This window comes from Hippichthys cyanospilos, chromosome 13 (genome assembly GCF_059441005.1).
Source record: "Hippichthys cyanospilos isolate Australia breed blue-spotted pipefish chromosome 13, RoL_Hcya_1.0, whole genome shotgun sequence".
Taxonomy (NCBI): Eukaryota; Metazoa; Chordata; class Actinopteri; order Syngnathiformes; family Syngnathidae; genus Hippichthys; species Hippichthys cyanospilos.
Window position 1 is genome coordinate 1,126,016 of NC_142381.1, and position 24,913 is coordinate 1,150,928.

Consider the following 24,913-nt stretch of genomic DNA (forward strand, 5'->3'; position numbering starts at 1 on the left):
GCATGCATTTTAACATTTTACCACAAGACCTTACCATATTTAAGTCACAATTACAGTTTGCCAGAAAAACAGAAGACAGGCTGGTGCCTAAATATAAAACTGCCTGTCAGACTTTTACTAGAAGGCTCACTTCTCACAGGAAAGCTAAAATCCTTGTTTTCAGGAGTTACGCAAAGCCCATCTTTTAATAACCTCCTTCCTGCTGTTTTGCTTGAATTTGCTTTCCCTTTCTGCGGCTGCGCAAATTCACATATACAGAAGTCCCGTAATCCCATTATGCTTAAGCCGGGGCTGTTTTAGGTTCAAGCTTAATTTAGACGCTCGACTTTGCTGGGTGTTTCCAGCGCGTTTCAGCCATGTGGAATGACCTTGTCTTGGTAAGCACGATCTTCAGCGAGTTAAACTTAGACGGTTGTAGCTTTTGTTACTATAACAGGAACAAATTCCATCGCTGCGTTAAGCCATTCAATGCTTCCGTATTATTTGTGGCGAATAGTATGCGGCCATTTGGATGTGATGAACATGGAAGTGGCGATGAATAAAACCAAACGTGTCCTACCCATTTTTGTGTGTGTAAAACTGTACCGTTCCCGTCACAGCAGTAAAAAGTATTAAATTAGTTTTGCTGCTACATGCAAAGGGCTGCATGGTAGAAGACTGGTTGGCACGGTGGTCTCACGTTGTCTGGGCAAGCGGTTATGAAAATGGATTGATCGATGGATGAAAACCACCGATCTGGTACATGAAATTATCCAATGTCGCCTTATTAGTCTCCTCCAAAAGAACGGAAACAATTCACCCACGTCAGTAATGTATAGTGGCGGCCAGGACAATTCAAACATATTTTACAAGATTCCTAGATATAGAGTATAATAAACAATAGCAGACTGCCTGCTTGAGTGCAAAATCATGCATTTTGTAGCTAATGCCATGATGGTGTGGGCCACTGTGGGCCCATTTTTATTTTGTTTGGGGGGGGGGGGGGGGGGGGGGGTGTTGGCGGTCGCCGCATTTCTGCTGAGTACAGCACGAGTGAGAGGAGCGAATATGAAGCCAAGCAGCGTCCCACTGAGTTCTGCACTCCTGCTACCAGAGAAGGAGGGAAGTAGGAGGGCTGAATGGGCGATGTTCAAGGCGGGCAAAAATAAGAATGTCAGGGCTGATCATAACCATATGCTGGCCGCTATTTTCCCCATGTGTTAAAAGCAATAGGGGGAACTTAGAAAACAAAAAAACACAAAGCAAGGACAAAGCTGTAAATGAAATCCTTGAATAAGCAGCGGACAAAAAAAAAAAGGGGGGGGGGGGGGCTTGCCGGGCAGCACATCTGCAAAGTCATTTTTCTATTTGAATGTCAGGAAAGCGACTGGGCAGGGCCTGAGGCAGAGGAAGCAATCTGCTATTTCACACACTGCCGGTGAAGTTCAGCTCCCGCTCATCTGGAATGCGGAGCCACCACCTCCGTCTCCAAAGAGGTCCTCTCTTCCCGTCTTCAACCGCCACCCCCCACCTCCCGCCTGCCCTGCCGGCATGCCGTCGAACCGCCGGCCGCCACTTGTGACACGCCGGCATAAAAGCCAGATCCCAGGAGGAAGAAGCCACATCTGACCAGACTTCCTCCAAATGGAATCTGGCTCTGGAAAAGAAGAGTACAGTCATCAGCTGAACATTTCGGAGGCTGTTCCTATTCCCTTATATGGCAAGAGAGCTGGGAAATCATTTGAATTAGTCTGGATTCTGCTCGCATGCCTGCCCGCCTGCTTATAGTGCTGACTGAGTTGCATCTGGGACGCTTCTGCCGCCGTTCTTTTCTTGGGAGTCTGTGGACGTTTTCTGTGTCTGCCTGTTTGTGTGCGTGTGTGTGTGTGTGAGAGAGAGAGAGAGAGAGAGCAGCCTGGTTTGTTTGTTTTGCCATTCTTGGAGCTTCTTTTCCTGTTGCATGTGGAAGTTTTGTTTTGGGACAACAAGAGGAGGGCTTGTGTTTGTGGTTGGCAGCTCCTGCTGTTTTTCCCTTTTCCTCGCGGATGGAATAGGCAAACACACACCTGGCAGCCAAACAGCGCAACAGCTTCTTTATACAAGGACGCCTGGTGCTCCATCTGAACATCGCTCTCATATTGCCGTCTTTCCCTCCATCGTCCATGCTTCCAACGCTTTGAGAGCAAACGGGGACCTTGGAAGTACATGTTCACGTTAACTGGATAGCCGGGCGGTACACTTTGAGGACGCTTTACCGCCACTCCTCTCTCCTCATGTGGATCCCCTTCATTAGACTCTCTCTCAACACCGGTTACCATGGCGACGGCAGCATGGTATCACCGTGACATCAGCCGCGTGCACGCAGAGGACTTGCTGGCACGAGCCGGCAGGGATGGAAGCTTCCTCGTTCGAGACAGCGAATCTGTGCCGGAAGCATATGCTCTCTGCCTCCTGTGAGTACATCGTCCTTTTCCAATCATCTGTGATGCTCATATTACCTCTGAAAACTGTTGGGTCCCGGGGACCCGCAATACTTAAAACAAACAGCGGGTAATTAAAAGAACAAAGTAAGTCTAAGTTTCAAACTGCATTTACAAGATGTGGGCAAAAACCAACAACAGATGTTAATATATGTCACAGTAAAATGTATTAAAATAGAAAGAACGTACACTGGCATCCGTCATCATCTTCTCCATATCTCAACCAATGATATATCAGTCCATCTTGGTAGAAAAGTCCGCTTTTTACTTTGAGTGTTTGTTTGTAGTCCCAACATGACGTTTTGTTGTTCTTCTCGAGCTCCTGAAGCATTTTGTTGTCTTCTTTACTTTCTGGGTCATTGTTACCTAATTGTTTATTATTGGAGTTGTCACTGATACAAAACAATTGCCGAGTTTAGTTTGTTTTGGGTCTAAAGATAGCACTAGGGTACTTTAGAAGATGATCTGAATGATCATAGCTTTTATGATGACACTGCAAATTGTCCATGTTTCTCAATCTGGCAAGGCAAAAACTGCATGAGTTTGAACAAATGAAACCACCAGGTCATGAAGCAAACATTTCATAGGGTTTGTTCAACATAATGTTTTCATTGTTGAAATATTTGTAATACATACATATCACTTCTAGGAAGATGTCAACCATAGTTGGATTCAAAACAAAGCTTCTAAATCTGCGGAAGCTTTGGACATCACAGGTGTAGTTTCTCTATCCACCTCTAGGGGTGCCGGAGGTGGCGTTATAATAGCTTGAAAGCAGGCTAAACCATAGAGTTGCTGCACAATTTCCCACTTTCGCCATTTTTAAAAAATGGGCAAATAACAAAATACAACATTGGTTAAGTGTTCAAAGTGAATTGTTTTGATGTATTATTTTTGTTTTGTTTTGGAGATATGTAAACAGCCATACTTGAAAGTCTTTCCTCAGTACAATTAACTGTTTTGTCAGATTTTTTATTACATGACACGACCTACATAAAAGCGCCCTGCTAAGAGGAGGTGGCTTACTACAGTAGCAAGATCTCGTAAAAGTGTGAACATTTGAAACCAGCCATACGCTGACCCCAATTAGAAAATAATTCACTACGAGGACATGCACGATGATGGCTTGTGAGCCGCTTCCGAACGCTGGCAAAAGATTCCCCTTTTCCCATCATACTGCTTCTTTCTTCCCTCGGGCCCCATGGAGGAGGGCGGGAGCTCCAGTGACCACACTATGCTGACTGCTCTTCAGCCTGCGCCAGACGCATTCCTGAAAATTGAGCCGGTCCGCCCGCACCGCTCCCATGTCCCCTCCTTTCCCTTGTATTCTCTCATCTGGCTAATTTTGGGGATTGAATCACCCCCCAAAAATGAAATAGTACAGACAGACCTGCCAGAGAGATTATCATTTAACAATGTGTTTGTGACCGGAGTGGTAGTTTCCAGTGGTGCAAAGCTGCACTGTGTCATAACAAATGGCGATCGCGCTTCTCATGTAGTAAAGCAGCCAATATATTCTAGACATGTCTTTCATCATACCGGATCGAAAACAAACGCCAGCACCAGCTATCAATACCTATACCCGAGTGAAGACTGCAGCCACAGTAATAAACACATTTATTGAACACATCTCTGACTCTCAGTCAAACTTGAACAAAGTGGGTGTGGCCAGACCAGCCCTTTCGGAAATACATGCATTTTATATATATAGATATGTATATGTATAGTATATATGAATGGGGTATCCGAGAGTGTGGCCGTGACCACCTCTGGCCACCATACAGCTCCGCCCCTGCTAGTTTCAATCTGTTTGGCACTTTACTAATATAGTCCGCTTGCTAATATATATGGTAAAATGCCATAGACAGGCTTTCGTAAATGATCAAAGATGTCAGAAAACCTTCACAAATAGTTATACACACAGAGCATAGTTGTCTTCGATTTTCGATTCTCCTCCTATGTGTTCACATGAAGTCACCTAATTCCAAACTTGTTTTCATGGCTTTGGTGTCATCTGGACCTAATTGTTGAAGTCGTTTTCGTTTTTCTTGTTCCCCAAGGTTCCAACGCCACGTTCATACATATCGCATCCTGCCCGATGGAGACGGCCTCCTCGCCGTCCAGGTGAGTGACGTCATTGCCTACTTGACCGTAGGAAAAGCATTGTCGGCGCGCTGTCAAAACCGGCCCGAGTAAGAAAACAATCGGACATCCAATTCTTTGTTCCGCCTTTTTGCAAGAAGAACAGGAAGACGTTTGTGTTTCCCCTCCGCGCGGCCCCGCGGTAGCGTCGTCGTTTCAACGGCATCTCGGCCCGGCCGTGTGGCCGCATGCTTGGAGGATGAGCTCAGCAGCTCCGTGAAGACTTGTTTTCATGCGTCACACATTCTACCCCCACACGAGGTCAATGACGGGTGGGTGTTTGTGATTATGCATTGTTAGCGTTATACAGCGCTGTGCACATGAGTCCGGTGGCAAATTTGGAGGTTTTTGTCCAGAGGAACCTTTTTATAGACGGGCATTCTTTCAAGAAAATCCCTGCCAGTTATTTCTGTGACTTGGTTGTGCCTTCAGTTTTTCCATCGCCATCCATACAAAAGCTCCCAGATACATTTTTTCCTCTCCCTGATTTCACTCTTTTTAAGTTTCCAAGCCAACGACTGAGATATTTCGGGCACGGTCTCGTATTACATTTCAAATCTGTTTAATTGTGTTTCAAGAGATCCTTGCGGTCTGAAATACTATTTTGTAGCCAGACCGCTCGGACCAAAGATCAATTTCTTTTACTAACTTCAAAGAAACCGAAGGGGAAAAAGGTCTGCTCTTACGGTTTTAACGACTGACTTTGTTGAACTGATTTATTGATGGAACTCCACATGTGCCAGAATTCCAAGTTGCATTTATAATATTTGCTTTATCGGAACGGGGGAATTTTCGTCATGCAAAATACTTAGGTTGTGTGCCAGTGAAAAGAATTCTTATCACCTTTGTTTTTTTTTTCAATGATTGGATGGATGACACTTGCGGCCAGCGCTCCCCTTAATATGATGACAATCGAGCGCTGTTGTATTGTCGTTATATACATAAGCGTTATATTTCAGATGCTGCTAAAAATATTTGTACATATATTCATTTTTTTTTGTTGTAAGTAAAGGGTGTGACGTAAACGTGACATCATTTGCGTGCCAGCAGACCACACAGGGAGTGCAGGTCAACTGTTTCCGGACACTGGAGGACCTCGTTATGGGATACCAGCACCCGCACAAAGGCTTGGTCACCCCTTTGCTTTACCCGGTTCCTCGTGACGCCGACACCGGGGACGAGAGCTCAGGTGGGCCCCCCCCTAGATGTAAATGCACAGCTGCTGCTGCAGTCTGACTTCGTACTTTATTACAGACACACAAAAAAATCAAATTGCAAACATTTAAATATACACCATTCTGCAGTTTTTTTGTAATGTCGAAACTTGAAAGAAACGGCAGACATTCAAATCACGGAATGTTGCACGTACAGCAAATGAGTGGAATTGCCTGATTTGTGTGTGCGCACAGATGATGAGAAGACGCCTCAAAGTGCGGGCCCTGTCAGCACGGTCACCTTCACAGCACCACCGCCAAAACCGGACACCCATTCCTTAGTCCTGGATAAGTTACAGGAACTCAACACATCCAGGTATCGCGATGCCTTATTTTTATTTATTTTTTTTGCTTTCCAAATTTCTTCTTTTTCTTGAGCCTTCCGCACAGCGAGATACACATCAATCCAAGAAGAAATCCATGATCTTGGCCTGCATGGCATCACAAAGAACACAGGTGTTCAGACTCAGTCCAGTGGCCAGTGTCCTGCATGTTTTCTAACCTTCTTTCTCTACAGAGCTTAATCATTTGAATCAGGTGAGTTGGGGAGAGGCAACCAGAAAACAGGCAGGATACCGGCCCTCGAGGACTGGACTTCCACTCCTATGACGTAGAAGATAGAAGATACGCAAATCGAATAAGCATCTCTTTGTGTCTCGCCACGTTTTGCAGCACTGCCAGCGATGTGATCGGACTGCTCAACGACTATCTCTTCAGCCAGCTGCCGCTGGATATCCAGGACGTGCATAAAGGGGCCACGGGCCTCTCCCACCTCAGGCGCACTCTGGCTGTTGCCTGCCAGGGCCTCAACAGGTCGGCCTTTGTTGCGCAGAAACAAGTGACGGCAGCGAAACGCACTTGAAGCGCACGCGAATGCCGCACACTACTTTGACTGTTAACTTTGGTTTTTATGGGAGAGGATACATTTAGCTGGCCGTTATAAAGACAGCCGTGTTCAGTTTTCATTAACACTGTCAGAGACGTTCTAATTTCACAACGGTGCACTCGGTGTATTCACGGCAATTCACTTTTTCGACATTTTGTTAAAACACAATCTTAATCCAAAATGGGTTCAATTCATTTTTCCCTTAAAGTTCTACGCACAATTTCTTATGTTTTTATTTTGAATACAATTGCACTTTAAAAAAAACAAGATTTTGTCATTTTGTGGTGTTGTATGTACAAAAATATTTTAATTTTAGCAGCGGTTCTCAACCCTTTTTTCAAAGTACTCTTTGTTAAAAAAAAAAAGAAAAAAATGGAGCCTAATACCCCCTACGCAGGGAAAATTGTGCGTTAAAATTTCTGCCTTTATGTGCGCCTAGCGGTATACATACCATGTAGCTCTGTTTTTTTTTTTTGTTTTTTTTTATCGTACTTGTAGTAACGTGGTTCTTATCCACAGTGAGATGGACCTGACCCTCTCGAGTCTGGAAACACTAGCCAAGGTTTTTGACCACCCCAGCTGCTCGCTATCCTGCGCAACTTCACAGGTGTGCAAACCCTGAGTGTTGATTTTTTTTTTTTTTTTTTTGCTGTTTTGGAACATTTCTATCTAAATGTGACTTATTGGTGCAACAAGGACCCCGAGATGGATATGGACGCCTTGCTGTGTAAAATTTCCGCATTGGTCAGCCTCCTTTCGTCTCTGGAGAAAAAGGTTTGCGACTGTGATGTTCTGGTACTGACGCATAACAATAATGTATTGCTGCTTCTGCTTTTTTGATGAAAGCATGAACTTCTTGCGTGTGTGCGAAGGTACTCAAGGCTCTACAAGATGCAGTAGCCAATCACAATCTGGCCGTGCAGCCGAATCCGTCTCCTCAGGAACCTACGCCCACTGTTGTGACTTCTGCCAAGAACCACGGATGTCATCAACTGCCAGTCCACTCCTTTCAGGTAACCTGCACGATTGTATTCCAAATGCATGGATTCCAAGGATATAAAGCACTAGTGGTGTGCCAACAAATCAATTTGCTTTTACTATGATTTAAATCAATATACGTAATATGTTTTTTAAATCAATATTGTGCATAAAATCTTTTTTTTTTGGGGGGGGTTGCAACTTCCGTATGAAAGGTGCTTCATAAATAGTGTTTGGATTGAACCCAATCTCTTGTAATAGAGACAAAGCCCTATTGTGAATCGGTTAAAATTCTGGAAATAATTGACTCTCATAATGACCCCTCCTTAAAAAGGCTTGCAATTGTATATAGATGCCACACGGTGGCAGTAAATTACATTAAACGGATCATTTTGTAAAGCACCATCGCCTCTAAAATGAAGTCGTGAAACCATGCAACACAAGTGACCGTATTCCCTTGTTAAATTATTACAACATTGTTGCTAGCGTTCATTATTAACAGACTTTCTTCTTTAATATTGCTAAAGGCGCATTCAAGAACGGCGAAGGAAACAAGACGTCTCAAAAGCTAATTATGAACCGCTGATCCAGCTGTCTTTGCAAAACCTTGATTTCATCATTAAGCTAATTTTCACATAGTTGAATTTTAAAATGGCAAATTATTTGCATTAATTCGATTCTTTGCCCAGCTCTACAGTCAAGTAAAAACCGAAACTTAATCACCAAATGTCCAACTGGTTGATTGAGGAATGTGTTTGTGTTTTGTTCCAGGTAAAGATGCTGCGCTACGGCAGGCAGACGGTCTCTGTGGATGTGGACGCAGGTGTGCTACTCTTCGACAGGAAGGCCTCCTCAATGGATGTAGAGCGGGTCTCACACGAGCGAGGTACGCCATCCTTGTCTGCTAATGTGGATATCTCCTGACATGGCTTACCGTAATTCCCAAATATAAGACACCGTGTTTAAACCCCAAAATGAAGGCCAAATGTATGGGGGCGTCCTACATACAGTGACATAAAATTTAGATTTTTTTTTTTTTTAATTCGACATCATTCTCGGACGATGGATCCCTCAGCCACATAAGGCGAGTTTTGACGCACAGAGGCGCATTTTTATATCGGCTGTATTCTTATTTATAATAATTGCCGTAAATAGTGGACTTTAGTTGGCTGTTGCAGCTCGTGTTAGCTGATGCGGTTACGGCATTATTTTCAATAAAAGAAGCGAACGGACTGAAGTCGAATCCATACTTGTTCACACAACTAAAAAAGAGAGGATGATATTAAGATTATGATCTCTCCAGTCGATTCAATTAAAAGTGGAAAAGTATGAAGCTGTGTGCACCGCCTAGAGAACGCGGAAAGGTACTCCATTTGACCCATCTATTAATTGCGTTTTTTTTGGCATATACACACATTCATAAACTTAATGCATTTTCAGGTGTTTAGGGCTGCGTCGCGAGGAAAAAGAAAAACAACCACTTGGAGCGCATTCAGCGTTACACTGGCGCTGCGTTCATGGACCGTCCTTTTGTGTGTCAGTCCTTCAGGTTGTCAAGTACCAGAGCAGTCCCACCAAGGTACGCGTGGTGGTCGACAGCCACCACAATGCACCACGGGAGATGATATTTGAGAGCGCACGGGTAACTATTACTCAGCTAAATACTCTTTTATCCTATTTTTTTTTCTCAACTGCACCATGATAATCTTCCTGCCTCGCAGCCTTTCCTTGAATCTTTGTACGTGTTTGAAAAAAAGAGTTTAGCTTTCAATGCCACGTCAATTCACTGAATTCTGTTTTCATGATTGTTTGGAAATCTGATTGTATTTTAAAAGCCCGCTTCCGTTTTCTCATTCAGAAGGGCGATGCTTTCTGCCAACTCATCCAGCTGATGAAAACAAGGCACTCCCATCTGAGCGAACCTGACATTGTCTCTGTTTTTGTGGGCACCTGGAACATGGGTAATCCCCGCCGTCTTCTCACCAAATACGGGGCTCCATTTAACCGCTGGGTGTCTGGGGATTTTTTTTACTAATCTGGCCTTATTATCACCCAACTTGGACTGACTTTGAAAGGGTCATCACGTCATCAAATATAATGTATTTTTACTTTCAACCACCAAATCAAGTCAAGTTATATATTTATGAATTTGAAATCCGCAGGTGGTTCCCCTCCACCTCGCAACCTGCAGTCATGGGTCACCTGCTGCGGGTTGGGCCACACCCCCGACGAGTCTGTGGCGCCACTGCCTCATGACATCTACGCCTTGGGCACGCAGGAAAACCCTCAGGGGGAGAAGGAGTGGGCGGAGCATATTAAAGCCACCCTTCGCAGCCACACACAGATGGACTTCAAACAGGTATGTTTTATTGCTACATCCCACTGTCACGTAACAACATTTTATTATCACATGCTTCATTTGATGTTGGGGTGTTATGAGTGTTTAACCTTCTCAACTCCCACAGATCCAAAACATAGAAACAACCAAAACTTGAATGTGATTCAAGCCACTCTTGGCACGCGTTGTAAAGCAGTGATTTTTCCTGTAGGTGGCAGTGCAGTCCCTGTGGAACATGCGTCTGGCCGTTTTCGTCAAGCCGGAGCACGAGAGCCGCATCAGCCGCGTGAGCACCTCCAGTGTGAAGACTGGCTTGGGCAACACTCTGGGTACAATTAATATGAACATTCAAAATGAAAATATGAATACACTAAGAAATATTCGTGTGAAAATGGACTTTGCAACAGGGAACAAGGGAGCCGTCGGTGTGTCATTTCATTTCAACGGAACATCTTTTGGGTTTGTCAACTGCCACCTGACCTCGGGAAGTGACAAAGTTCTGAGGTACATTTAACATATCACAACAACAAATTGCGCAAAGAGGAGTGAAACAATGAACACTTTCCTCTTGGATTTTGTAAACAATTACATTTGACTGCAATTTAGTGCTCAACAATAATATATTGTTTTCCAGGGGTAAAAGAAGTTTGAAGGAGTGGTGTAGGGCTGAACGATATTAGAAAAACAATTCATTTCAATTTTTCGGCAAGGTATACCATTTGACCCGTTTATTAATTATGGTCTTTTGTCATATACACACAATCATAAACTTGGTGGAACACAGATGCTGCGCAACAAAAAGAAAACAACTGCTTCAAGGGTGCTCCCAATGTGGGAAATCTGAAACACGCTTACCCCGCAACAAATGTATAATTTAACACCAGAAAATATGAATATAGTAAGATGAGTTGAGGAAGATGAGATTTATTTTGTTTTGCTATAGTTTTTACATTGCTGCTAAAGTGTCGGTGAGTCTTATACATGGTAACGTAGAAAATAGCAGAATTTGTACCCAAAACTAAGGGTGCGTTCTATACACCGGTACGGCTTGTATTTGGGGAATTGTTGTATTTCCCCCCTCCAGACTGCCAGAGGTGGTTCTTGAAGCACGGTATAAGGTTGTAACAAAATGGCTTGAAACGCATAATCAAGGTTATTATTTCGGTCCATGTGTTTAAACATTTAGAGCAGCTTAAATGAAGTTGAAGTGTACAAGTTGTAATGAACTTTAGGTTCATCGTTAAATTTCATCGGAAAGCCGCATATCGCAAACCTTTTGTGCATTCACCTTTCCGCCTGACCCTGGATGCGTCTTTCAGGCGGAACCAGAACTTTGTGGACATCCTCAGGCTGCTTTCGCTCGGCGACAAACACCTGGGCGCCTTCGACATCAGCCTGCGCTTCACGCACCTCTTCTGGTGCGGAGACCTCAACTACCGACTGGACCTGGATGTACAGGTGCCGCTCAAATCGCCGCTCGGTTTCGATCGCTTTGCCGCTGATCCCGAAACGAATAACAATAGCACACGTCGGTATATTTTTCGCTGTCTCCCGTGCCTGTAGGACATTCTGAAGCACGTTTCCAAAAGGGAGTTTGAGGAGCTCATGTGTGCGGACCAGCTGACCCGAGAAAGGCACAAGAGAAAAGGCTTCCTTTATTTTAGTGAGTTGCGCTTCTGTCTGGCCCAAAATGCGTATCGAGCCTGCCATCGCAACTACTTGCCTCATTCGTGATTGCGGGCTGCGAGTGAATGTGCACAAAATGTCATTTGTTTTCACCTATTTCATTCTGCCCTCTTCTCCCTACATTTATAATTGTTTTCTTAAGAGGAAGAGAAGATTACATTCCCACCCACCTATCGGTACGAAAGAGGCTCCCGAGACTGCTACTTGTGGCAAAAGTACAAGACTTCGGGGGTGAGTTCTGAGACTCAGCTAAAATCATGCTTGTGATTACATGATCAACGTCAGGAACGACTTGTTACAGATTGCGATCTTACCGCGGACTGGCTTCTCCGAGCATTTTATCTGTAACATAACCCCGGCGAGGGCATCTGAATTGAACAACAGCTGCCATAACTTCCAAAAATAGCATTTATATAGGTTCAAAGTTAAATGCCTAGCATATTTGAAACGGTCTTTCCCTGCCATACTAATAACAACAAACCTAACAACTAATCAACAAAACCGACAAGGTGCTCTCGTTTGCCTGTGTCCCAGACACGTCATTTTTGACAGGGACGCATGCAGTACTTTCAAATCAACGTGCGTCCCTCGTCTTTTTGACATCAAAATAGTCATCACTGTCCATCTTTTATTCAGCAAAACTTGATGACGAATGAACATTTTTGACGACTTTGCTCGCCCTGTTTGTCCTTTTTACTGCGCAGTTTTTGGGACAGCAAACATTTCTGTTGGGACCCATAGTTTTTAAGTATTAGTGTTTTTTAGAGTCTCGGGGACCCAACAGTTTTCATAGGTCAAATAAGCATTGCCAACATGCTCTTTTTTTCCATATTTTTGGACTTCACCATTTTTTTCCCCATAGGTGCGAGTCAATGTTCCATCATGGTGTGACAGGATTTTGTGGAAGTCGTACCCCGACACGCACGTAATGTGCACAGCATACGGTAAGAATGAGATGATTCCCAAGATGTGAATGTGACATTTATAATCATATATAATGTACCATCTTACTACGTAAATATCTATTGTTACGACCTGCAGCTTACAGTCGGAAAAGAATGCGGGAAATACAGAAGTTATAATACTGAAAAAAATTCTGTTGTCTCTTACCAGGTTGCACAGATGATATTTTCACTAGTGACCATTCGCCTGTTTTTGCCACATTCCAAGTGGGCGTGACGTCTCATTTCTGCTCTAAAGCAGGTGTGCCGTTTTAAGACTTTTTCCACATGCTTGGACTAACTCACCAGCAGCTCACCTCATCATGTGAACAGTTTTGTCTTTCATGTCAACCAGATCCAGGTGCGGGCGTGGAGAGAGCCTGGGTTGAGCTAGAAGGCATCGAGGCCATCGTTAAGACTTCTAGCAAAGAAAAGTTCTTCATTGACTTTTCTTCGCCTTGTCTTGAAGGTACCTTTTGAGGAAAAAAATTGCGCTGGGATGCGAATTAAGTAACCAATGAATGCAGACCAAATTTGCATCCCTTCTCTGATTGGCTCTTTGCCGGGAAATTCATTTTTTTTTTTTTTTTTAGTAAAGTCAACCTCAGCAAGACTATTTTTCACTTGTATATGACAGATGAAATTTAGACAAATGTTAATGTCTATAGTGGCAGGCAATTATAAATGAGAACTGAAATCCACCATTTCAGAGTCATGCCATCCAGTTTGATTGTTAATTGCACTCTCGTCCTCAAGGTTTAAACCCCTTACTATTTGTGTTACACTTATATTACTGCGTTGGGTTTCAATTGCAGTGTAATTGTAGAATCACAGACATGGGTTTAACTGGAAACGTAAATGATAAAACAGAGAAAATGATTAGTATGAGTACAGATAGATGTAGACCAGCGACTGACGAATGACGGACCAGAAAAAAAACAAAAATAGTCAAATGTCACCCTTTAGTGGTGGCGGAGGGTTGGGCAAAACGATTACAATTTTGTCTTGCTTGAAAAAAATGTCGGGCCGACGATTACGGAAAGGGGGCGGGGCTCTGACGAAATGTCGTACCGGCAAAAAAATGTAAGTTGCCCACCTCCGGACATTTTATTGCAAATGATTTGACAGCTATTTATTCGCACCCCTTGCCAGAGACACGGCGGTCGAGTGAGAACGACACGCAAGGCTGCGACGTCCCTGGCTTTCTCAAACTGGCCTGGTCCTTCAAGCAGCTGCCCAAGGTCTGCGCCTCTCAGATGCCCGCTTGCTAACGCCTCCCGCTAGCTAACTGGCGTCCGCTTGTGTCAGCTGCTTCCGCACAGATCCGACATGGACTACCTCCGGGATCAGCACCTGCTGCTGTCTGTCAAGTCGTGTGATGGGTTCGAGTCGTACGGTAAAGTCATTTTCTTTCATATTTTTTTTTTAGTTTTTTGGAGGCCTTATTGAGTCAACATGCACAAGGCTCCAAAATTAAGAGTTTGCAGAGGTACCTTTGGACTTTGCGCTTCTTGTAAACACATGGAACCCCTAAACTGAAAATATCCAAAGTTGAAGGGCAAAATAAAACGACCGTGGCACCACACCCAGCAAAAATGCCAGCATAAAATATTGACTTGCCAATTCCTAAAGAATTGATTTTTGTCCTGATCTGTGAGTGATATTGTACTAAAGTGCAGCCTGAAATAATTATCCCTTGCGACCCAACATTTTGCTCCTCCAGGCGAATGCTGTGTGGCTCTGCGCTCCCTCGTGGGTGCGTCAGAGCAGTTTGAGACCTTCCTCAGCCACCGGGGTGAGGAAATGGGCTCCATCAGAGGGCGGGTGCGCATTCATGTGCCCAAGGACCGCCGAGGAACCCGCGAGAAGACCTACGGTGGGTCCGGTTCTCCTCCCCGCTCTTCCGGCCTCCTTGCACTCTCGCCTCCTCTCTCTGCTTTCACCTCCACTGGCACGGCCTTTCCCGGTCTCACATTGCTTCCTCTATTTGGTTCCTCAATGACCCCTCTCCGGCTTGCCTTTGCACTTCCGCTTCCTCTTTTGGCTCCCGTTTGACTGACCCAGACCGGATGCATCCTGAGACAGTGAAACGGGACACATGCTCATGCCTCCAGGTCAGCACACTTCAGCTCCGCTGCGCTGTAATGCCAAATATGCTCAAAATGAAACTGTTTTGCACGCGCGTTGGGGAAGCTGCTTAATGTGCTCAAAATGAAACTGTTTTGCACGCGCGTTGAGGAAGCTGCTTTTCAAATCGCATTTTGTCACTTTAAGGCATTTGGCTTTTTCAGAGTGGTTCCGTTTTGAGAAAAATGATAGAGGTCCTGGCAGAGGCCACGTGTCTCCCGCATCTACACATGTCCAGATAAACAGGTGAGGATTTAAGTCGACCCCCCCCCCCCCACACACACACACACACACACACACACGTTTTTTTTTTTACTTCAATTTGGGTACATTTTACAAAAATGCCATTATAAGTCTACCCAAGACCTTACATAGATCATGGCTTTCCAATTAAAACATGGTGTGTGTTATTAAAATGACTAAACTACGGTACTTTTAGCGGCATTTCTACATCGTATATCGAATAACATACCGTTGAGATTATAGGGGGGTGGAAACAAGACAAGTACCGAAAACTGCAAAGCCGATTTGTAGGTGGAAAATGCTTTTGTAGGGTAGAATAGAGTAGCGTAGCGTAGCGTAGAGTAGATAGTATCAGTGGAAACAGAGCTTAATAACAACTACTTGGAATGATAGTGTTCTTCCACCGGCCTTTGAAGTCGGATGGCCATGAGTGAACAATAGGTGCAAAGACTGCCCGAGTTTTTTTTCCTTCAGTTCAAAAACTTCCATAAGAATCCAAATTCTACATTAGAAAGGAAATGATGACGCATGAGCGCTCCGGCGTTGCAGGTCGGCGGCAGCTCACGCCAAGCCGACCCCGAGCAGCTACACCAACCCGGCCTACTTCATCTTTGAGGGCGTGTCGGTGGGCCGCGGCGCCGAGGAGGCCCTCCCCCAGCCGAAGGACCCGCAGGTGATCTGGGCCGGAAACGAGGCTCTGCGGCTGCCCAAAATCTCCGGGAGGCACGCGTTCAGCGCCAAACCCTATCGTCGACCCGACTTCACCGAGATCGAAATCCCCGCCGTCCTCCCCCAGTACGCCTCGCCCGCTCAAGTTCAGCCGCCTCAAGCTAACTCCTCCTACGAGCTTTTTCCCGCCAAAAAGCCATCTCCCATATCTCCGCCCTCCGGTAAAAGCATCTCACTGTGCCAGGAGCACTTGGCAAAGCCCAAGTACCACGCTAAAAACATTTGCCACGACGAGAAGAACACGAGGAACCTGTACATGAATCAGTCCGCCGTCGTGCAGCATAAAGTCAGGAGGGATCTGTCCGAGAGGACGGATCCCATCAGGAAAACCAAAGCCCCGCCCGTTTTCCAATTCACCCCGGTCCCCTTTCCTCTGGGACCGTGTCGCCCGGCTCCTTGGGCGTCGGAGAAGCAGCAGCAGCGGCGGCGGCGGCGGCAGCAGCAGCCCGGGCGGACGGGAGACAATTCCCTCACCGCGCTGCAGATTGCCAAGTCGCTCAGCGAGGTTGACTTCTTCCCCTCCAAGCTGGCAGCGCCGCCGTCCTACCCGAGCCAGAGGCCGGGCTACAGGAACGGTCCTGCCGCGCACGCGGAGATGCGCCAAAGCTGGGACAATGAGGTACTGCTCTCGTAACAAAAAACAACAAAAAAAAACCCGAGGCGAAGCAACATGTGTTTCTCCTCACCGCAGGTATCTGTACTCCAAGGTGCTCCAGAGACCGTGTGTGAGCTGCTGAGTGCCCTGGGCCTTCAGAAATACACTCTTGGACTCAGCCTCAATGGCTGGGATGATCTGGACTACTTCAGGTAACGCGTCAGCCCTTTCGCAATGCCCCGCTTACGCCGCAGCCACGTGTATCACTCGGCCGCAGCGTACGTAAATCATCGGATGGTTATGTGCAAAGGTCGCTGAAAGTCGCACATGTGCAACCGATCCGTCTCAAGTTAGTCCGCAGTAGGGCCCGGAAATAAATCAAGTTCATTCAGTTCGTTTGTCATTTTAGAAAGATTTCAAAATAAGTTGGCTTTGTTTCTTCTATTGAAATCGCTTAAAATCATCTAGTATAATTGAAGAAAATCTAGGTTACATTTTTTTTTGGCCATATGGTCCAGCCCCCGTCTCAAGTTTGCGCGGAAAAATCAAGCAAGTCATGACGAGTCAAAACTTCAAGCGCTATTCCCACATTCGCCCACTTTGCACTCAATACCTGCTTGTTAGCTTCTTGTTTTCAAAGCGCCACACTCACAGTAGTCCACTCCACAGCGGCATCACAGAAGATGATCTGCGTGCTGCAGGAGTCACCAACTCTTCCCACCGACGCAGGATCCTGGAGAACCTGCCCAGGAACTGGAACTGACATCTAATCAATTAAAAAAAAAGAATGGACAACATCTGGCCGCTTCATTCAAACAAGCTTCAACTTTTCAGGGATTTTTGTCTTGACTTGATGTGAATGCCTTCCATCCATCCAGAGTTTTTGAGGTACCGTAAGTACGTCTTGCTTATCAGAAGTCTGCCAAGAGAAAAACATCTGCTTCCAATACGCTTCACTCCTCTACTTTGCCGCAAGTCCGCCGTCGATTTGAGCTAGTTCGGGTTGTCTGTCTCCCATTTTGTCATTCGCAGTAGGCCCCTTCTATTACAGATTCTTGGCTAGCCAAATGATTCAATATTTGATGTAAAAAAAAAAATAGGGGTCCAAAAATCAAGCGAGAATTGGGACCGCGAATGAAGAAAATGGTGGTAATGAAAACAATCGCGATTATTTTTGCACTATGTTTTCACTTAAGCTTTTGCAGCGTGTCAATACAGTACTAAAGGAATCACAAGGAAGTCACCGTGGATGGAACTCAAATGGGTACTTGTCACTAAACTTGAAGGTCAGCTATGTTTTGTCGTGCTGATGATGACGGTTCATAAAGCCAAAATGTTACTTTAAACACTGACTGCCTGGTGACATTTTTGTGCCGACATTTAACCTGTAAATGGTGCTCCCCTGCTAAAAATAATAAAAATAAACCATTTCTGACTTTTGATGCACAAAATTTTGCTCCAAAACCTCTAATTTGTAATCTCTACCTTAATAATGGATTACTTGTTGATTAATTTTGCCAGCTCTACATGAAACTGTGACTGTGTATGTCACCCTGGCCGGCCAACACAAACATTTTTATTGCACCCTTTTCGCAAGTTGCCGTTGAAGGAATTAAGAAAATCCAAGGGGGGGAAATGCATGATAAAACATCGGGTTTTCAGTATGCCCAAAAGTGACAATATTTCCAATTTTGAATGGCAGTAAATGAGCCTGACATGGGCTAAATTGAAAGCATTTAGGAGGGACGGCATATTGAAAGTCGACATGTTTTGACAACCTGCGATATTTTTGCCTCCTTGTACTTTTTTGTATGCTTTTCCTTTGATATCAGTGACCAAAAAAAAAAACCCAAAAAACCCGAGCTGGGTCAAAATTTCCTCAGGGATAAAGTGGTACCAAATGACAATTTGCGTGTGTTTTCGCACTTCCAGCGCACTCATTCAATGCGAAATGTAAACGATGAACAATATTGATTCTCGTTTCCTTCATTTTGCCGGCGTTATCTGTCGGTGTTTATTTTCCCCGTTGAGTGTACTCGCTGCTACTATGGAGCCGGGAAAAAGGCCACAAACACAGTCAACCTATAGCGCTATCAAATCTATACGTAAGCAACTCCATTCAGCCGTGTCCCGCCCGCTCCGCTTTCTATCGTGTCATTTAATCTGTCCACAAGTAAAGTGCATGTGATGACCTTCAGCAGGCAATTGCGTTTTGTCTGCTTTCCCGCTGACCAGTGTGAGCACAAGATAATGTTGTACCTTCTGTTTCAGTGAGCAAAGCGCACAATCGCACGGCGCCAGGCAACACACCCTAACTCCGTTTGACACATTTCCTTGGCTCTATTGTACTGTACTTTTTTTTTCTTCCTTTTCAGTCTGTCGGCAAAAAAAGACCTCACTACCGTTTCCCACAATCGCTCTCCGCGTGCATTTTGCTGCTTTAGTTACTCATTAAGGCTCAGCCAAACAAATCTCGTCTGTTTACTGACCTCCAGCTGCTTTGTCCATGATGTCATCACCTGGACACCATTTTTTTGGCTGCACATACTGTACAGCGCACTAAAAGTTGAGGGTGGGAGGGGTCACAAAATATTTCCTTTAAACTCTTGTTTTTGTTAACCGGTGTAATACCTTTTACACATTGTGGTACAGTGCTTCTTAAGTTGTTAGCATGCCGTTAGCACTTTAGCGATGACGTCACACTGGATACACTTTGCATGACCCCAAACTAAATTTAAGAAACCTTATATGCTCAAAATAATCCAAAAATTTGCCCCTGTTGACTTGTAAATGATTCCTGGATTACTGGAAATGTTAAATAAAAACAAACAAGTTCAACGTCCTAAAAACTTCTCTCTCTCTCTCTCTCTCTCTCTCTCTCTCTCTCTCTCTCCCTCCCTCTCTCTTGCTGCATTCATCACCAAGACACCAGCATTTGTTATCAGGGGGTATGCAATTTGCCATTTTTGTTTTCTAGACTTCAATATAGCTGAAAAGTAACAAATATACTCGTTGTCAAATTGAATCTTTTGCAATTATTAAATGTGTATTTTTATTAAAGCAGTTACATTTGAAATTTTAAGATTTTTTTTCTCAAATATTTGCAATGGGGGTCCTCGGAAAATGTGCTTTCTAAAAGGGGTCCCTGACTCCCAAAAAGTTTGAGAACCCCTGCTCTAATCTATAATCTGGCTTCACACGGTCCTCCATTTTTGTTGACCTTTATGCTTACTTCAAGAGATACTTGAAGTAAGTTTGTGGTAACTTATTAAGAGGAATCTTCCAATCGTCTTCATACATTTATGTCTTTACGATCGTGCATGACTTTTTCATAACTCGTGATGAGAACAAAGCAGGTGAAAGCAAACTTATCGCCAGCCCACGACGAATTTTACAATGGACTTTCAAGAGGAAAATGGTGCAGCTGTGCAAATATATTTCCGACGATGACAACGACTACGACAATGTAAGTCATGCGTCTACCTTGTTGCGTTCAAGCCCCAGTTTAAGGAAATGACCTCAGAACACGATTCCAAAGTTCGAACTTTAGCAGTTCCAATATGTCTGATTGTACTTGAACGCCCCTTAGTATACTGTGTACGTAAACATGCTTATTTTAGACGGATGAATTTAACGCCATGATCATTTTTGGCGTCATTGAAAGCTAGAAGAGAGCACAGCATGTCCAATTTTCAGTTACAGCAGTGTTGATTCGCCACTTGATTCCACTTGAAAAATACTTTCAAGTTTCTATTTTCGGTTCTCTTTTGAAAATAGAACCGTTTTGTTAGCGTTGATAAATAAACACCTATATTAATATCACAATACTAAACGGTAAATATAAGATTTACATAACGGAATAAACAATTATTGAACACGTTCTCGATTTTGTTAAGGGTTATAACAAAGGCTTCGAGTAAATATGACATATTCACTTTTCTTTTTTTGCTAGGGAGAGTTCGTCAACATGTGATTTAAATTCAGCACAAAAAAATGTAAAAGTGGAAAGGAATTATTACACTTTGTGTATTTACAACATATTTAATCCATTCATTTTCAATTTCGAAGCCAGATATACAATTTTGGGGTTCAATCACTAATAGATAATAATCTCTATAATGTATTACGAAAATTAGGTATCATAGGGCAAAGACGAAATAATCGCATTTCATAAAATTACAAAAAGAGCATTTTACATCAAAATCAACAAAATTACATATTGTATTTTTTTCGAATTTCTGTACATTTATTTACCATGCTTTTCCCCGTTTGATATCTTCCAGCCGTGAATTCCAAAATGATTAACCTGGAGTTGCAAACCGACATTTACTTTGAGTCACCGCGTATGTTTATCGGAGCATTCTTTTCGAATTCAAGAAACTCTTAATTTTAAGATCAAGCATCGATTTTGTAACTTTCTGATAACTTAAGCAAGATAAACACTTGAAAGAAGAATTTTAAAATTGCGTGGTCTTTTTTGTGTCCAATCAAGCATCTCGGCAGTTCCTGCGTGAGCGCGCACGGAACACTTCCTCTGCAAGGGGAGCGCGCATTCAAACACCCAGCCCACCCCCCCCCTAAAAATAACTTTGCGGCGTGTCTAATGCGCTCCAGCCGAACGCCAGCTACCAACTTTGCACGCAACAGTGATCGGGACAGAAAGGGACAAGATCATGCCGAGGAGCACCCCAGGGCGCACGTGTGGGTCCCCTGCCATCCTCCCAAGTCGACTGGGAAGCAAGAAACCCGAAATCCGCAGGTACAACTCTTTGCCCGGACACCAAGAACATGCAAAAAAAAGAAAAAGAAAAGAAAAAAAAAAAACGCCTCTCGCGTAGACTTGAATTTGTCACAGTCCAAGATTGTATACAGTACACGTGGAATGCGTGGAACTCGCCTGAAGGACTTTTTGGAACATGTTGTGACATTTTGGATTAATGATCAAAAGTTACACGGATTTTTCGGCTTGCGGCCACTGTATAAACACTCATTCGGAACCAGTCAAAGGTTTGGAAACGCCTTCAAATTCTAATGGCTCAATCAAGCTAATTACTCTTCACCCTTGTGCGGTATTTTATTATTTTAGGTGACATTTTTCCCCCCCACGTCATTTTGGTTGTATTTCAGCCAAAGGATGGCACATTTTTGATAGAGGGATAATTGAGTGGCCGTGCCGTGTTGAACTTTGACATGTTGTCGTCGTCTGGGAGAAATTTCAGCTCCCTAGAGTCTTCTTTCAATGCTTTCCCTTTGATGCGAAATGCTTTTGATACGAACACCAAACGACTGGACAAAATACATCACAAGGGTTACATTTTGATGCGATAATGTTTCGACCGACGAAGCCTGTCCAAATTCCCGCCGACATTGTCCTCACGTGCGCACTCAGAGTGTCCTCATCCTCGGACGGTCCCCGGGACACCTCGTGACCGGGATGCGGGAGGCCGGCGGTCGTCATGGCAACGGCGGCGCCCAACCAGTCGGCGAGCTTCGCGTCCATCTTCAACGCCAGCTGCCGCTTTGACGAGGAGTTCAAATACGTGCTGCTGCCAGTCTCCTACACGCTGGTCTTCGTGGTGGGCTTGGTCCTCAACGCCGCCGCCTTGTGGACCTTCGCCAAGATGCGCCCCTGGAACCCCAGCGCCGTCTTCATGTTCCACCTGGCGCTGTCGGACTTCCTGTACGTGCTGTCGCTGCCCACGCTCATCTACTACTACGCCAACCGCAGCCACTGGCCTTTGGGCGTGGCGGCGTGCAAAATGGTGCGCTTCCTGTTTTACGCCAACCTCTACTGCAGCATCCTCTTCCTGACCTGCATCAGCTTGCACCGCTACCTGGGCATCTGCCACCCCATTAAGACCCTCAGCCTGGTCAAGGCCCGCCACGCCCACCTGACCTGCGCCGCCGTCTGGGCGGCGGTGAGCGTCTGCCTGGTGCCCAACTTGGTCTTCGTCACCACGTCCCGGCGGGGCAACGACACGCTGTGCCACGACACCACCAGCCAGGACGCCTTCGGGGCCTACGTGGACTACAGCTCGGCCGTCATGGCGCTGCTCTTCGCAGCGCCCTTCCTGGTCATCGTGGCGTGCTACTGCTTGATGGCCCGCGCCCTGCGCCGAGCCGGCCGGGGCTTGGCGGTCAACCCGGCGGCGTCGCGCCGCAAGTCGCTCGCGCTGATCGGCGTGGTGCTGACGGTCTTCGCCGTCAGTTTCGTGCCCTTCCACGTCACGCGCACCCTCTACTACGCCGCCCGCGCGCTGCGGCTCGATTGCCGCACCCTCAACATCGTCAACTTTGCCTACAAAATCACAAGGCCGCTCGCTAGCCTCAACAGCTGCATCGACCCCGTTTTGTACTTCCTGGCCGGCGACCGCTACCGCGCCAGGCTGCTGTCTACGCTGACGGGGAGGAGGCGGGACCACGTCAACCGGCCCCAGCCAGAAAATAACACCGCCGTCGCTCTGGTTTACAAGAGCTTGGACGCCAAAGTCACCAGCCAAGCGCAAAAGTTGTAAAAACTCAACCGGGGCAAGGGGGGAAAGTCGACCAGGTCGGGTGTGTCGACTTTAAAATTTGGTCGACTGAAAACATCAGCCTGGAAACTCCGCCCGGGCCGCGTTTGCACCACTGTTTTCTACGTGGAACTTTCTTTCTGCAGGGCAACCCCGCAGGCACCAGCTGAAAACACTGCCGTTGCTCTGGCATACAAGAGCTTGGACATCAAAGCCACCAGTCAAGCACAACAATTGTCGAAAACTCAACTTGGGCTGGGATAAAAGGTTGACCAAGTTGGGTGTGTCAACTTTATAACTAGCTTGATTAAAAACACAGAAACGTCGCCAGAACTATGCTTTCACCAGTTTCCTTCATGCAGACGCATGCATGGGAGAAAGGTGTCACAAGTTTGGGATCATATATATATATATACATGACAAAGATATATATGTATATACCTTTGTCATATTGGAAGACATGTTTCTGGTGTACCTAATGAAGTGACCCGGTGAGCTGCACAGCTGCCAGCTGTTTTTGTCTTTCACTCGAAGACAGGGAAGCGGAACAAGGACTTTTTGGAACGGACTCCCCCAAACCTCCTACGCGCGATTCCTGTACTCGCAATGGGACTTGGAAGTGGAAGTGGTCGGGAAGCAGTGCTGAGTCTGTTGTCAAGATCGGGCCCACTCCGTATTGGCTCCCATGTGCTGTAGTTGCGATTAATGACCTATAATAACCTCAGTGTGAAACTACTCGACTCGGAATTAGCTAAAGGGAGAAAAGAGTTTGACGAGTTTAAAAAAATGTATTTTTATCTTTCAATTATGACACTGACACGTCCAAGACATTTTGTGTGGCGATCCAGTCTGCATGAATTCCTTTGACCCCAGTCACTCGCTTCACTTTTGAGACTGCCTAGCTGCGCCCTCTAGCGGCAAAAAGATGAAGTACACTTGTATTTTCCGCATTAATCTGATTTGACTTTTGATGCTGAAATTGCATGTTGGTTTTTCTTTTATTTTCATGCTTTGTTTTTATGTAGATTTTTGTTACATTCGCTAAACATATTTTCTCATGAATAAAACAGACACGAATTGACGTTTTATAATCAAACTAAGACGACAAAAAACACCAAGTTAATTATAGATCAAGTGGAACAGACATTTTCAATTCGCGCTCAACCTCCACTTAACGTTTTTTTTCTCACCATCAAAAATTTAAATGTGATCAAAGCACCCTAAATGTGATAAAGTCATTTAGCAAAATTTCTTCAAGGCTCCTGTTTGGATTCACATTGGTCTTTCTTTAGTACTCGTTTTTTTTTTTTTTTCGTTTTTTTATGATGAATATTATTATTATTCTCCAGAAGGCAGTGAGAAAAGGATGTGATGTTCTCAGATTTCTGCGCCCAAGGACATGAAGGACTATTATGATCCAAAACTTGATTCGTGACATTTGCGGGAGAAAAAAAAAACATCTTTCCTTTTTGTGTCCTTCCTCAAGTATGAGGAAATAAATTGGCTGTGGGGAGCACGTGTCACACGTCTATTGAGAGCAAATAGCCTCGCCACACTCGCCGCATGCCACTGTATTCACCGCAAAATACATTTGCTTGAAGTCCATTCTGTCGAAGGACCTTCACGTGTCCCCGCTACTTTTTTTTTTTTTTGCTATAGAAATGCCAATAAATCTCAAACATGTTGTCAGCTCCACCATCAGACCTACTTCAAAAAGAATGTTTAAAAATCTATATATATATATATATACGAGTAGACATGTATATCAATGTGTATGCGTGTGTGTAGTAAAAGTACTAATACGCCTTGAATCTTTGCTCACTGTGAGGTTTACAACCAAGAACAATTATTTTGATTTTTTTTTGCTTAACGTTCACACACAATGAGCAGACGAGTGTGAATGCAAAATGACGCAAATGTTATTCGTCAAAAAAATAGAAAAAAAATGTCAGACATACTTGTGTTAATACTAGTTTGTGGAATAAGGGCAACAATTGTTTCGGATCAAGGTTTGTGCATCTAAACGCCGGAATTTTAGTCCATACTAAACAAGTCGAGAGCTT

The 24,913-nt window shown here is 44.7% G+C and overlaps 2 protein-coding genes across 5 annotated transcripts; both read left to right on the forward strand.

Annotated features, from left to right (window-relative positions):
• Nucleotides 1-1,337: 1,337 nt before the first annotated feature.
• inppl1b (inositol polyphosphate phosphatase-like 1b) lies at nucleotides 1,338-19,182 on the forward strand. 4 transcript variants are annotated; one of them, XM_088431868.1, is made up of 27 exons: nucleotides 1,338-2,432; nucleotides 4,520-4,583; nucleotides 5,649-5,790; nucleotides 6,011-6,131; nucleotides 6,488-6,628; nucleotides 7,221-7,308; nucleotides 7,398-7,475; nucleotides 7,574-7,714; nucleotides 8,451-8,565; nucleotides 9,221-9,321; nucleotides 9,538-9,640; nucleotides 9,842-10,038; nucleotides 10,229-10,346; nucleotides 10,425-10,521; nucleotides 11,337-11,475; nucleotides 11,581-11,680; nucleotides 11,846-11,934; nucleotides 12,566-12,647; nucleotides 12,817-12,906; nucleotides 13,000-13,113; nucleotides 13,797-13,885; nucleotides 13,953-14,040; nucleotides 14,368-14,520; nucleotides 14,936-15,017; nucleotides 15,564-16,362; nucleotides 16,435-16,550; nucleotides 17,008-19,182. In XM_088431868.1, exons 1-27 carry the CDS (start codon nucleotides 2,296-2,298, stop codon nucleotides 17,099-17,101), a joined length of 3,678 nt encoding a protein of 1,225 aa, XP_088287994.1. In that variant the 5' UTR covers nucleotides 1,338-2,295; the 3' UTR covers nucleotides 17,102-19,182. The 4 variants fall into 4 exon arrangements, with proteins under 4 accessions (XP_088287994.1, XP_088287995.1, XP_088287996.1 ...); XM_088431869.1 differs by having other exon boundaries at nucleotides 5,652-5,790; XM_088431870.1 differs by lacking the exons at nucleotides 1,338-2,432; nucleotides 4,520-4,583; nucleotides 5,649-5,790; nucleotides 6,011-6,131 and adding an exon at nucleotides 6,158-6,271 and having other exon boundaries at nucleotides 17,008-19,176.
• Nucleotides 19,183-20,947: 1,765 nt separating this feature from the next.
• Nucleotides 20,948-23,240, forward strand: LOC148413363 (P2Y purinoceptor 4-like). The gene is made up of 2 exons (XM_088431718.1): nucleotides 20,948-21,097; nucleotides 21,728-23,240. The coding sequence occupies exon 2, from the start codon at nucleotides 21,795-21,797 to the stop codon at nucleotides 22,851-22,853; it is 1,059 nt and encodes a 352-aa protein (XP_088287844.1). The 5' UTR covers nucleotides 20,948-21,097; nucleotides 21,728-21,794; the 3' UTR covers nucleotides 22,854-23,240.
• Nucleotides 23,241-24,913: the final 1,673 nt, after the last annotated feature.

Excerpts from the sequence above, each read along its gene's own strand:
- inppl1b (XM_088431868.1), top strand. The coding sequence starts at position 2,296 with ATGGCGACGGCAGCATGGTATCACCGTGACATCAGCCGCGTGCACGCA. Across the intron at positions 11,681-11,845 it reads AAAAGGCTTCCTTTATTTTA|AGGAAGAGAAGATTACATTC; the intron begins GTGAGTTGCGCT and ends TGTTTTCTTAAG. Across the intron at positions 14,521-14,935 it reads AACCCGCGAGAAGACCTACG|AGTGGTTCCGTTTTGAGAAA; the intron begins GTGGGTCCGGTT and ends TGGCTTTTTCAG.
- LOC148413363 (XM_088431718.1), top strand. The coding sequence starts at position 21,795 with ATGGCAACGGCGGCGCCCAACCAGTCGGCGAGCTTCGCGTCCATCTTC.